General features: G+C 34.3%; 1 protein-coding gene across 1 annotated transcript in view; it reads right to left on the reverse strand.

Moving 5' to 3' along the window:
- Nucleotides 1-7,706: 7,706 nt before the first annotated feature.
- Nucleotides 7,707-13,999, reverse strand: part of MTF2 (metal response element binding transcription factor 2) — a 35,608-nt gene continuing 29,315 nt past the window's right edge. Inside the window, exon 13 of the mRNA XM_077120253.1 lies at nt 7,707-12,363. Within this exon, the coding sequence (XP_076976368.1) occupies nt 12,006-12,363 (358 nt within the window). The 3' untranslated portion in view covers nt 7,707-12,005. The remainder of the gene's footprint in view (nt 12,364-13,999) is intronic.

Genomic DNA, 13,999 nt, shown 5'->3' on the forward strand with positions numbered 1-13,999 from the left:
CCTAATCCTTTTAACTAACTGCTTTTTCTATTACTTCCAAATATTGACCTTTTATTCCAGCCACATCTGTCTTCCTCCCTTACTGTTTTCTGAACGTGCCTACTACTCTTCTGTTCCCTCTAGTTAATGACATTAACCTCCCAGATCCTCAAAACGTACAGCTCTCTCACCTGCTCTGGCAACTACTGTCCCTAATCTCATGTCTCAACATTCCTACTGCTTCTATTTACACTAGATTTACCTAGATTTAGGTTAGCCCTGATTTCACACCTTTTCTCTCTAAACCATCCTATGTGCTAGTGCCAAATTAATCTTAAAACACACCTCGGTATGGCAGTTAAGCCCCGTAAGAAACCAGATCATTTCCAGCCTTCCTTAGGCCACACTAAACAAACTAAACCATCCTTTTCTTTGTGCATGCTTAATCCCTTTGCTTCCTCTTCCTGCAGCCAGGAATGCCCTCCATGTTCTCTTCTCTGAAGGTCTACTTCCTTCATACTCCAGTTTAAATTTCACCTTCACAAAGTCATCCTTAATTCTTTCCCCCCAAAAGTTCTCTATGGACTCCCAGGCAGAAATACTCTCTCCCTTTCCTTCAATCTTCTTTTGCCACTCTAACCCTTTTATGGCTATACACACACACACACACACATTCTTATCCTCCCACCAGAGACTACTAACGGGAAGGGACAAGTTTTATCTATTTCAAATATTCTCTCTAGTAGTGTACTAGAAAATAAGCCTTCAAATATTGAATGAGCCTTTTCTTATTCTGCTCCCCCATTCTGAACTGAGGTTTTCTCTATTTCTACATCTATTCAAGTCAACCCATCCTTCAAGTTACCATCCAAATTAATTTCATTTCTCCAGCAATATAAATATTTTTAGACTACTGTAATCACATACTGTTTTCAAATGTTAATGAACCTCCCTTTTATGTCCTAATTCCCTGATATTCTCTCAATTATAACCTATCCACCCCTCAAAAAAAATTCCACCTCATGCTGTTTCCACCTTTTCAAATCTATTCATGCTGTTTCTCATCCTATTCTATTTTTACCAAATTCCTATTATCCTTCAAAGCCACTGGGCTTATCATATTTCAACTCATATTCAATTGCATTTGTGTTTGTATGCTATAATTTAAGAATTCAGCGTAGGACTCCTAACCTTTCATCTCTTTCCTTCACAATCACAGACATTAAAAGCATAACTGCTGAATTTAAACACTTAATAAAATGAAATAGTACAAGTAATAAAATGTTTACATCTAAGCCATTTTCAGAAGAAATAAAGCAATCCAGTAATACCTTGATACTACAGCTTTTAAATCCCCAGAAAAAATAAATTTTTATTTTCAGAAATCATAATAATTAGGCTCTTCCAAAATAAAAAAGATTTGAGTTTAATGGAAAGCATATTTTACTTATACTCATGATGAATGGGGGTTTGTTTATAAATTAGTAACTTATTTTATATGGAAAGGTTCAGTACAATTTCTCAATATAAAATGTCTTGTTAAAAGTAAGTAATTTTAAAAGAGGTAAGACCAAAGTTTTACCCATATTTACTAGAATAAAAAAAAATCATCCTTTTTCTAAAGAGAATAATCATGGTGGACAGAGTTCTTTTTTTTTTTTTTGAGTTTTCCTCTTTATCTTTTTTTTTTTATTAATTAATGGAAAAAAAGAAATTAACCCAACATTTAGAAATCATACCATTCTACATATGCACAGAGTTCTCTTTTATGATGGTATTTTCATAATGCAACTCAGGATTGTTTTTAATGGTGATGGTTCACGTTTTGGACATAACTTGATATTAGGCACAAACAGAGCAATATTTTCTTTGTTCTCTATAAAAAAAACTTAAAACAGCACTTTCTTTTACCCCTTATACCATGTTTCTAAGTTATCCAACTTTTGTTCCAATGTGCTATGGGATACAAAAATAATTTTAAAACAAGCCTAAATCAATAATGAATTCCTCAAATTCCAGATATAATACAAATGGTATTTTGTTAATTCTGCTACTCTATGACACTGGCATCTTCAATTTATCAGATAAAATTTCATTATAGCATGGCTGACAATATGTATTTTCTCGTCCTATCCCAAAATAAATTTGAATTATACTCTTAAAGCAATTAGTTTTAATTAGTTCTAATTTTTACATAAATAAGCTAAAACATAATTTCAAATTTTGATAAATTATTTCAAAATAATTTTAAAAAGCCAAGAATTGGACTCTAATTTTTTTAAATTACACCTTCCTTATCAAGGCAAAAAACATGGGTAACTTAATTTTACATTTTATTGATTTATCCAAGATCATTAAACAAAATTCATTCTTACATCAATTTGATGAAACTACCATATCTTACAAATTTTAAGATAGTAATATCTCCATGCCCTAGGGTACCTTATCAGAAACCTATAATTTCCAGATGGGTCCTCAGACCAGGTAAATCCTGAAATGCAGAGGCCAGCCTCTCCACATCAACAGGTTCCATCCCCCTATTCCTTCCAGCATGAAAAAGTTAGAATGAGCATAGCCCAAATACCCATAAAGAGTGGGAAAAATATCAAAGGAGATGGTGGAGTTACACAGAGAAGGTAGGGCTGAATGAGTATGATTGTTGAATCATTACATGGATATTTCTTTTTTAGTCTCCAGTAAAAGTAAAAACCGAAAATTGTGAAATTGTAACCCATATCAAACTCTGAAATCTGTCCTACAATTAATTGTGGTGCTTTGTTCTTTGAAATTCATTTCACTTTTTTAATCATTTTTCACACACACACACGTCAATTGTGATGATAAATGCACAGCTGTATGATGTTATTGTGAACTACTGATAGTAAACTTTGGATGATTATATGGTATGTGAATATATATCATTAAAAAAATTTTTATTAAAGACCAAAGGAGAAAGTAGAGTTATAAAAGGGAAGATAGGAATTAATAAATGATTATGACTCCTGAATCATTATATTGATATTTCCTTTTAGTTTCTAGTGTCTTAGAGCAGCCAGGAGTAACCTAAAATTATGGAACTGTAACCCATACCAAACTCTGAAATCTGTTCTATAACTAACTGTTGTGGTATACTTTGAAAAAATAAATTTCTTTTTTGTATGTATGTTATTTTTCACAATTAAAAAAAAACTAAAAAAAAATGATACCATTTACTGATTTGGCAAAGGTAGCAACAATACTTACTATTGGCAAATAGGGACTCTGGTGAAGGGAATGCCAATTGGAATGAGCCTATGAAGGGGAGAACCAAGAAAAATAAAAAGAATGAGCTTTGATAATAAATGAAGGAAGGCCCTTTCTGGCAGAGGAAACAGAAAATGTAAAGGAACCCAATGGGGTATGGGTCTGAAGTGTTCAAGAGGAAAAAAGGATGAAACTATGGGACATTTGGTGAGGCAAAATAAGCCAGAAACAAAAGAGCAAATATTGTATGGTCTCATTTAGAAAACACTTGTAAGAAAACAGGGGCCTAGATTATAAACTCTTAGAGCAATCACAGTTAGTCTGGAGTGGTAATTGTTATTTCTGGAGTTTGAGAGGCTGTTTTATATATGTATAACCTGGTTTAGAGATACAAATAAAGCCGGGGTTGGGGGCAGAGGGTGAGGGACACAGGCCACCCGGACCCCAAGCTCCGAACCCCGAAAAAAAAGAATAAAGCCAACCAAGTCGGGAGTAAGGTAATTCAGAATACAGGGGTAAGGAAGACATTGTATTTCAGAACTTCACTGATTCTTTGAGACCAAAGGAAGAAAGGTTTATTTTGTCCAGAACTTAAATTTTCTATAGCACATAATCTAACTCAACCTGTCTGAATAGCTCATTTAAACAATCCAAACACAGGGAGCTCAGAATAAGAATGAAAGCCTTTAATCCTGTATAGCTTAATGTAATGCCTGCATATAGTAAGCAGATAATCAAAAAGTATTGGCAAAGACCCTTAAGGGATGGGAGAAAAAATATGTAACTATTAAATTTTACCACCAGGCAAACTCCTGATACTGTATCAAACATTAGGGCCATCCAAATCAATAGGTCTGGATCTTGAGGCTTACTCTTGTGAAGCCTATGTATGTAGCAGAGAAGCTTAGCCTACCAATAGGTATGCCTAAGAGTTACTTCTGGAGGACCTCTTCTGGTGCACACATGTGGCATCTCTCTCTCTAAGCCCAACTTTGCAAGGGAAATTATCGCCCTTCCCCTTTTGTGGGACATGACATTCAGGGGTAAAAGTCTCCCTGACAGTGTGGGAGATGACTCCCAGGAATGAGCCTGGCCCTGGCACCATGGGATCAACAATGCCTTCCTGACCAAAAAGAGGAAAAGAAGTATAACAAATAAGGTATCAGTGACTGAGAGAGTTCAAATAGAGTCAAGAGGCTACTCTGAAGGTCACTCTTACATAAGCTTCAGTTAGATTTTGCCACCTATCATAACTTGCCAAACCCCAACAAAAACCATTCCAACCAATCCTAAAAAACATCTAGGGTATTATATAAGATTCTACAAAGATTCCATGCACTAGGGTAACTTTTCAGATATCTACAACCACCAGATGAGTTCCTGGGCCAGATAAGTCCTGAAATGCAGAGGGGCCAGACTCTCCACAACATCAACTAGTTTCATCCCTTCATCCCATATTGTTGACAGCCCCTTCCAACATGAAGAAGTTAGAATGGGCAGAGCCCAAATACCCATAAAGAGTTAGAGAACTATCAAAGGAGATGGTGGAGTTATACAGAGAAGGTAGAGTTGAACAAGTGAGTATGATTGCTGAATCATTATATTGATATTTCTTTTAGTCTCCAGTACCTTAGAGCAGCTAGAAGTAAAACCTAAAATTGTGGAATTGTAACCCATACCAAATTCTGAAATCTGTTCTGCAACTAATTGTCATGATGTACTTTGAATTTTTTTTTTATATATGCTTTCACAAGAAAGTCAATTGTGATATTAAATTCAAAAGTAAAAAGATAAAAATATTTCTGAGGCATGCCATTTTAAATGTAACTTGAGACAGTTTCAACACTCGAGTACTAAAAAGTTAACCAAATTACTAATATTAATTCTTGTATTCATTTAACCTATAAAGTAATAAGAATGTTGAATTACTGATAACATATCTCTTCTTTTATGCTTCTTTTATGTCTATTAATATGTGCATGTAATAAAACCATGTCAATTTTTGTTCTCTAAAATGGTACTGTTCTTAGTCCATACTAGACAAGACATTATTTCCTCTTTCCCATAACAAAAAGATGATGACCACCAATTCTGGCGCTAGTCTTACTCTACCTAAAGTTATTAGAAAACCATGCATGGTGGTACATTTTCAGGCAGCTTCTGCTACCTTAGGTAATATGAAGACTATTGACTTAAAAGCCACAAAATAAACCTACTCTAGCTCACATTTATCCAAGCTATCAAATTTCCAGAAATTTCAACCTCTCATATACATTTTTTCCCTTCAATTTCTATCAAGCATATATTCCATATTGTTCATTAGCCTCGAGTAAACTTACATAATTTTAGTATTTGGGGGCTTGTCCGAGTGGTAGCAAGACTTGTTGTCTACGGCTTTCTTAAACACTTATATTTTATGAAGTTGGAAACAAAAAAAAACCTAAATAATAACTTCTTTGGTGTAGTGAACAATATTAAAAAGGCCATTTTCTTCTCAGGAGGAAATCACTTTCAAGTCCTAACTCAAGAGTCTAAAACTCAGAAGTTTAAGTAAAAGAGAAGTTTACAAATTTTATTCAGGTAGATACCTATTTCTTTTTACAGGAAAGCTTGTTTCAATTCTCCCTAGTCTACAGCAAATTAATATTTAGAAGTTAAATGGGAGAGAAGGGAAAGGGAAAAAGCACCTCAGTGAACCATAAAACAATATTTAACGTGGGGGACCAGCACTAGAGGAAATGTGAAAAGCAGAAATATAAAGACACTACCTAGCCTAAGTCATTAAGAGTAAAGACAAGTCCCCTAGCCACTTCTAGCACATCCTTGAGAGGATCACCATATTACAGCATGTGCCAGTTTGAATCTGTTGTGTACTCCAGAAAAGCCATGTCCTTAAATCCTCATTCAATATTGCTGGTGGGTTTTTTTTATTATTTCCATGGAGATGTGGCCCACCGAATTGTGGGTGGTAACCTTTGATTGGATATTTTCCATGGAGATACATCTCCACCTATTCAAGGTGGGGTTGCTTACTGGAGCCAATTTTAAGAGGAAACCATTTTGGGAAAAGTTTGAAAGCCACCAGAGCCAACAGAGCTCACACAGCCAGAGGCTTTGGAGAAGGAAATGCCCCCAGGGAAGCCTTATGAAATGAGGAGAGAAAGCTAGCAGATGTTGCCATGCACCCTCTCACCTGAGAGAGAAACCCAGAACATCATCGGCCTTCTTGAACCAAGGTATCTTTCCCTGGATGCCTTAACTTGGACATTTTTATAGCCTTGCCTTGATATGGATATTTTCATGGCCTTAGAATGGTAAACTTGCAATTTAATAAATTCCTGTTTTTAAATGCCACTCTGCTTCTGGTATATCACATTCTGGCAGCTTACAAACCAAAACAGAGCACCACACAAAAGAAATGTTCACAATCTCTCAGTATTTCGGGAAAGGTTAAGAATGGAGTTTTGGAAAGTATAAAATGTTTAATACCTTCTAGAATATTTTTCAATAAAATGGTTTTAAAATTGCTTAAAGAGCAAACAATGGTACATAAAGAGGTATCAAGAATGGGTTCTAATGACATAATTCTTTATCAGATAATTCCTATCCAGTGATAAATAAAACAGAAGGACTGAAAGATAAATAAAACATACCATAAAACAAAATATCTACACAGGGGTTTGGCTAAGTTAGAGAGAAGCAAGGACTGTCAGCAGATCTGTTCTAAAGTATGCTCTTGGATTCTAGAAGAGATTTGATGACAGTGGCATATATAGGAACCCAAATTGTGCTTCCTTAAGTCTTAGATGAGCCGACTGGCTTTCCCTCCCAAACCCTCTCTGACAATTTTCATCTCCTTAAACTTACATGTCTCCTTCAGGAAAAAAAAACAAAACAAAACTTTATCTTCAGGAGTATCTAAAGAGGCTTAACATATTCTTAAAGGAGACTCAAGTCCTTATAAATCTCTGCCTGTTAATTTGTCTACAGGTAATACTCTCTAGGTAAAAATATCTTGCATTATAGTAATAGCTTAATGATAAAATATTTAAAATGTCAGTTATAACACTATAATCCATCACTATATTAGTAATATTGACTGTTGCTATTAACATTTAACTTTATAATTCACTTCTGAGAACGTCTAACGTGATTTATTTATTTATTTATTTATATAAATTGTAATACCACATAACCATGGGTTTTACTGCTTAATGCACACAGAATTCTGTTTGGGATGATGAAAAATTTTGGGAAATGTATGCACAGGCACTATGAATGCAATTAATGCCACTGAACTGTATATTTAAAATGGTTAAAGTGGGAAATTATTTTATATATATTTGACCACAAAATTTAATAATGAAACATTATATTTGCAAATTAGCACTCTATATAAATACATTATAGCAGTGTGCTGAAAATTTTAAAATTCATTCAAAAAATTATTTTTCCACCAAAAGTAAAACATTTCAAAAATTAATTTCTTAAAAATTAACTTGGTGAACTTTTGCTTGACCAGAAGATTACTTTTTATCTAACAGCTAGATAGTCAGATAGCGTCAACCTTTTCAGCATTTGACATAATGAAAGACGGGTTGCATAACTTTCATAAAATTAAATAATAAAATATAATTTTATTTAATTCTCCAAGCCTAAGTCATACATAAAAGCAATGAGAATGAAACATAAGATCCCAAGAGAGCCAGCAGTAGCAAATATGCATGTGCTGGCCACCTCTCACAAGACAAAACTTCAAAATTGCATAATCAATCTAAAATTCTCCAATTTACCAGCAGCCATCCCTTTACCAAAATTTTCTAGTGCTGATATGGCACACATTGTGTATCCTGCATTGTATCAATGCTGCTGATAACCAAGAAACCTCAAGGGAAGTAATTAAATACCAAAGACTAATATTTTTGTCAAGTATGGTTGAACTTTAAAGGGTCACAAGCCATTGTATTACTTAGGGTGTTTTGTCCTTTATGAAACCATTTTTGCCCATTTGGGGGCAATATCATCCCCACCAAGAAAGCATATTATAGGGTGAGAAAAAAAAAAGGCATTGAACACCCTTTGTAAATACAAGGAACAGAAAAAGTAATGCATTTTGAATGGTATATATTTTTGGTTTTTCCAACAAGTATAAACACAGTGTTCCTCATTGTCTGTGAAGGTTTTGTTCATTTGCTTCTGCACTGAAATCCAGTGGAAATGATCACATGGCTTGATTGATTCTGGGCAAGTGAGGAGTTACTAAGCATCCAGTTTCTATACTCATCATCTCCAACAGAAAGAAAATGGAAGGGGAACTAAAAAAGAGGGATTTTGTGGAGTAAAGATGAAGGGAAGAAAAAAAGTGAGCTGGTTAGTTTCCAATCTTATTCTAATTTTAAATATTAAAAGGCATAAACATTTTGGTTTAGCAGCTCCTCCAAGACATTTTGATTTTATGATAATTGAGAAGTTACAAGTGTTATACCTACTCCCATCTACTTGCTTTTCAGAGAGCATTCAGTTTGCTTTCACAGCTTCTTCCATCTCCAAATTTACAAAGGGTAGACATCTGGTTTCTTGACTGCTACCAATTAAAAAAGCACCAATGATCAGATAAAGTTATCACTTTACATTAACTGCCAAGATTTTATTCTCCTGAGGAAAGAACACAATTGATTAACCTGCCACTGAAGAAATCAAAGGAGGCTTTTCATAGAAGTGTGTATTCATAGAAGTAATCAATATAATTGAGGAAAAACTGCCCACACAAACAGGTCATTTTTCACTATTTGCCAAAGTTGCATCATCCTTTCCCATCACATCCTCATTCAAAGAACTACAAAACTACATTATAAATTATAAAACAGTCTGCTAGAATGATGCAAGTCAGATTGTGTCCCAATTGAAACTTAAAGCTATCTAGTAGAAACTTGAAAAAGTGGTCCAAACAGAGTTAGTTCTACACCCAAATAACCAACACACTCTAGATAACATGCTTAATATAAGCATGACAGAAATCAAACATGCAAACTTGGACAGACCAGACCTTGCAAAAAGGGAGAGTGGGAACATCAACTCTCACAAATCCAATGAACCTTTACTTTTGGTAAACTTTTAGTAACAAAATATGTCTCCTGATTTCATTACCCCTACATTAGAATTTATATAGTAACTCTGACAGTTCATATTCTGATCTAGCGTGGTCATCTAAGGGTCTAAGAATCCATATTTGTCATTCAGCACCAGCGTATTTATTAAAAATAATTTATTTTGAATAGAAATGAAATTTTTAAATGAGCAAGGTATATTTTTACATCTTTTCTTTTTGTAGTCAAGGGGAAACACTTTTTAGAAAAATAAATCTTTTAAATGAATCCTGACACACTTTGACATATATACTTCAATGTAAATAAAAAAGTAAACAGAGCTTAAAAGTCTGAAATTTTTTGAACTCTGGGGTCAAGGTAGGTAGAGGAAACTATGTCTTTCAAATGTAAAGTATGCAAGCTGGGTAACCTTGGGTTATCTTTTTTTAATGACCATTTAAGAATAACATGCAATAATTTTAATATTACTTGATGGGCAAGAGGAAAAGGAAACTGATGTTTTCTTAAGATGAATTACCAAGTTAATTAGCAGTGGAATGGAAAATCCTTACCTCCCTGGCTATGAGCAGTCAACTACTGCACCAGTGTGTATTTTCAAGCAAATACAGAATCAAAACAAATTAGCTCTTTAAAAAATACACACATTTAATGTTGGTCTGTTTTAATTCTAAGTAAAGCAATTCCAAAAATACAAACTGAACATCAGAGCCATGTGAACCACCATGATAAAATAAAACAGACATTCACAATAATTACGTCTAAAGACAGTTCAGCTTGATAAATCTTCTTCCAAGTATCTTAAAGAAAGAAATACTAAAATACTGCTGGTGTTCAGTTAGAATTAAAGGACTTTGGGGAAAATGAAATAATATGATACAGGTGGAGTGAATAAGGTTACACGGGATTTACATTTTCCATTACCCCTAGATATAAACAAACATTCAAAAACCAACACAAACTCTGTGTTATTCAAAATATTGCAGCTGCAGGAAAGGCAACTTTAAATTAATAGCTAGGGGAAAAATCAAGTTTTGGTGGAGGTAAACAGAAGTGACAGTTTTTAATTTGCACTTTTGTAAAGCTCATTTATACCTGGTCAACCAGGAACCAAACGCAGGAAAACGAAGTTCTCTGCTTCTTTTGGCTATAATGTGATAAGAAAAGGTCATCTTTTGAAGATGTTTAAAGAAATAAAGCAACTTTCTTTATAAACAGTCAAATAATCAATTAATGGAATAAATAAGTACTAACCCACATTTTTACCACACTGTAATCACTACACTTTACATTTTTTCATTCTGGTGGCAAACTTCCCAATTTTTAGGCTAAAATCCACCAATCATTTTTAAGAGTAAAATGAACAGCCACCAAAAGAAGAATATTCTTCTGTTTACTCTTTGGCTAAAAAAAAGAAAACAAACAAACAAAACAAAAAGAAACAGAAGACAACTCTAACACTGGTGATAAAAGAAACTGTTTTTTTACATGTAAAATAAAATTATCGATTTAAATCTTGTTACATTTTATAAAAACAAGAGGTAATGTTGTAATAAAACAGCAGTAGCCCTGGCTGGCAACATACTGTTTGTTAACCCTGTGCAATAAAATACTTTGTTCATACTACACTTATTCAAACATGACTAACAAGTTACTACAGACATTTCAGGAATCTTTGTGGGACTCCTATAGACTTACTGTTAAAACTGAGAGACATTTACAATCATAATGTGTCATGAAAACTTGAAAATGTTACTTCCGGTAGGAGATAATGTTCATATTTGAATTTGTTTTAGTTTCTGAACAGCTGAGTTACAAGGACTGAAAAATGGAAAGCATTCTAAAAGCTCATGAACACCGTTGTTCACACACTTCATGAGAACACACTAAATTTGTTTGACACATTTCTCTTCATACATAGCAAGCAACAGCACCCAATAAAAGCCTGAGAAGAAATGCTGCTGTGTAAATACTGCAACTATTCCTGAAAAAAGAATTATGGGATATATACTCCAAAGCTGCCCATTCCCATAATTTGTATTGCATAGGTCACATAATCACACACATATATATACACAGATGTGTATATATATGCACATGCAAAGAATATATTAAGACGACAATGAAGTCTAGTCACAGAGCAATTTACAGGCTCAATATATTTTTTACATTTTGTTTGAAAGAAAACTTCAATATTTTACAGTCTTTCAGTAGGCATTATATACACTGCACTTTATGAAATCTAAAAAGTATTGAGATAAATTTTTTCCAACATTTTGGTAACAAAACAGACAATGTTTCTCCAAACACTTGTGCTATCTAGATGATCTGTTTGCTCTAATACCCACTAATCACAAAATGACTCAATGGAATAATTAGAAAAATTATCTAACACCATGCATGGGGTTTTGAATAATTTTTAATATCCTATCCTAGAAACATTCTACAAATATTAAGATTTAAAAAATTAAGTCTCTGTTCTGATTTTTAAAAGATATCTTTTTATGACAATATCCATAACATTGACAGGTACATGTTAAGGCTAATATCATCTCCTTTTGTGAATTTTTTTGACTTTTTTTTTTTTTAAGAAAGATAGTAAAAGCCAGAATCCTTTAGGGTTCTGAAATGTACCTACAGAAAATGAGAGTGCAGTGAACATAATGTTCAGTCCTACAGTCAGGATGCAGTTGCTCCTTCCCATTCCACAAGATACTGCACCTTTCCATCAAGTGTCACCCGACGAGCCAAAACTCGGTATTTTTCGCCACATGCTATTCTACCTGCAGCACCAAAGTAACTGGTAATAGAGTTTTTTAAATGATTGAGTTGTAACTCTTGATCCGCTAAGTTATTCAGAATCTCTGTGTTGAGTTCATCAAACTGATAATCTTCTTTGCCTTCATCATCTTTGACAATTTCTGAATTCTGAGTCTGGAGTGCTCTTCTTGGAAGACGACCTCTTCTCCTCCGCAAATGTGGTATTGCAGCAGGCCAAGATCTTCCGGTACGAGTTCTTTTTCTGGAGTCAGATAATCTATGGAACAAGGCCAAAATCATCTACCTAAGCTTTTAAAACATCCTTCACCCACACAATATGTTCTTTTATCTTCTGGATCACTACTGTAAGTATATACACTTGCTGATATAAAAAATCAGCCCAACCAAAAATATAATGTATTTAAATGAACTATCACTGACCACGGAAGAGCGTCTCTTCCTTCACTTTTTTTCGGGGGGGGGGGGGGGCAGGGGGCATAAGCCAGGAATAAAACCCAGGTAGAATGCAGGTGAGCCTTCTACTATTGAACCACCCGTGCACCCTTCTTCTTTAACTATTAAGCATAAAAGAATCAAGACAAATTTTTGAAGTAGGATGCCAACAGGGCAAATTCTCACCTATAGGCCCTAATCCATATTTAAAATCTTATCAATAGTCTTATTAAAAGAAAGATAATGTATTCAATTATTCTATCATTCAATGCCACAAATATTTAATAAGCAACCATTACAAACAAGAGGCTATTCCGTTTTCTTGACCACCTGGTAGAACTAGAATAAACATTCTCTTATTACCGATTCTAGGCCTACTGAAGTAAAGCAATGAATTAGAATAAGAACAGATTAGAAGTCAGGGTACCCTCAGCCTAACTCCAACTCTACTACTATGAGATTTTTTTGTTTTGTATGCTGTATGGAGGGGGTTACATCATTCTTTTTCCATGTGAGTATTCTGTTATTACAGCACCATTTGTTGGATTTTTGTTTGTTTGTTTTTGAGGGAAGTGCATGGCCCAGGTCGAACCAGGTCTCCCACATGGCAGGCTAGAATTCTACCACTGAACTACCCTTGCACCCCCTTACCATTGGCCAAATTCAAATCTCTTATCCTCTGTGTTCACTTATTAGATGAAGAGGCTGAGCTAGATAATCTTTGAGGTTCTTTTCAGCTCAGAAATTTAGTGGGTCTATGATATTATAACAAAGGGAGACTATAACCTTACAGTTAAATTCAAAAGTTTAACTGTAATACTATCTGTGTGAACATCTTGGCTCACTCATACTTCCTTAACATGGGATCTTGGGCTTGTTACCTAAAACCCTGAGTCTCAGTTTCCTCATCTTGTAAAATGGGAGAAAAAGGGCCTACATGCTAAGGATTGTTTTAAGAATTAAATAACATAATACAAGTAAAAAGCTTAGCACAGGGCCTGAAATATCATTAGAGCGCACAGTATTATTCAAGATTCGTAAATAAATGAGTTATACTTTAAGGCTCTAAACACTTAGAATTTGCCATGATTTATAAGAGAAGTTTTTGAATTTGAACAAGACTACATTAAATAGAGTAAAGTATAAAAACTTGCAAGCTCACAGCTCTGAATCCAAGTAAACTAAACTTTTCATAAAGGACCTATCTTGCTTTAGGAAAAAGATGTCCTTCTGAAGAGTTATGTTAAACAAAATATTAAAGGGGAGTCTACTATTAACAAAAACATTAGGATGCACAGGTAGTTTAGTGGTAGAACTCACACCTACCATGCGGGAGACCCAAGTTTGATGCCTAACCCATGCATCCCAAAAACAAAACAAAAACAAATTCAACAAATGGTGCTGTGATAAAGGGATATTCATATGGAAAAGAATGAAATGTGACCTCCGCTGCAAAGCAT

This window comes from Tamandua tetradactyla, chromosome 11, assembly GCF_023851605.1.
Source record: "Tamandua tetradactyla isolate mTamTet1 chromosome 11, mTamTet1.pri, whole genome shotgun sequence".
Classification (NCBI taxonomy): domain Eukaryota; kingdom Metazoa; phylum Chordata; class Mammalia; order Pilosa; family Myrmecophagidae; genus Tamandua; species Tamandua tetradactyla.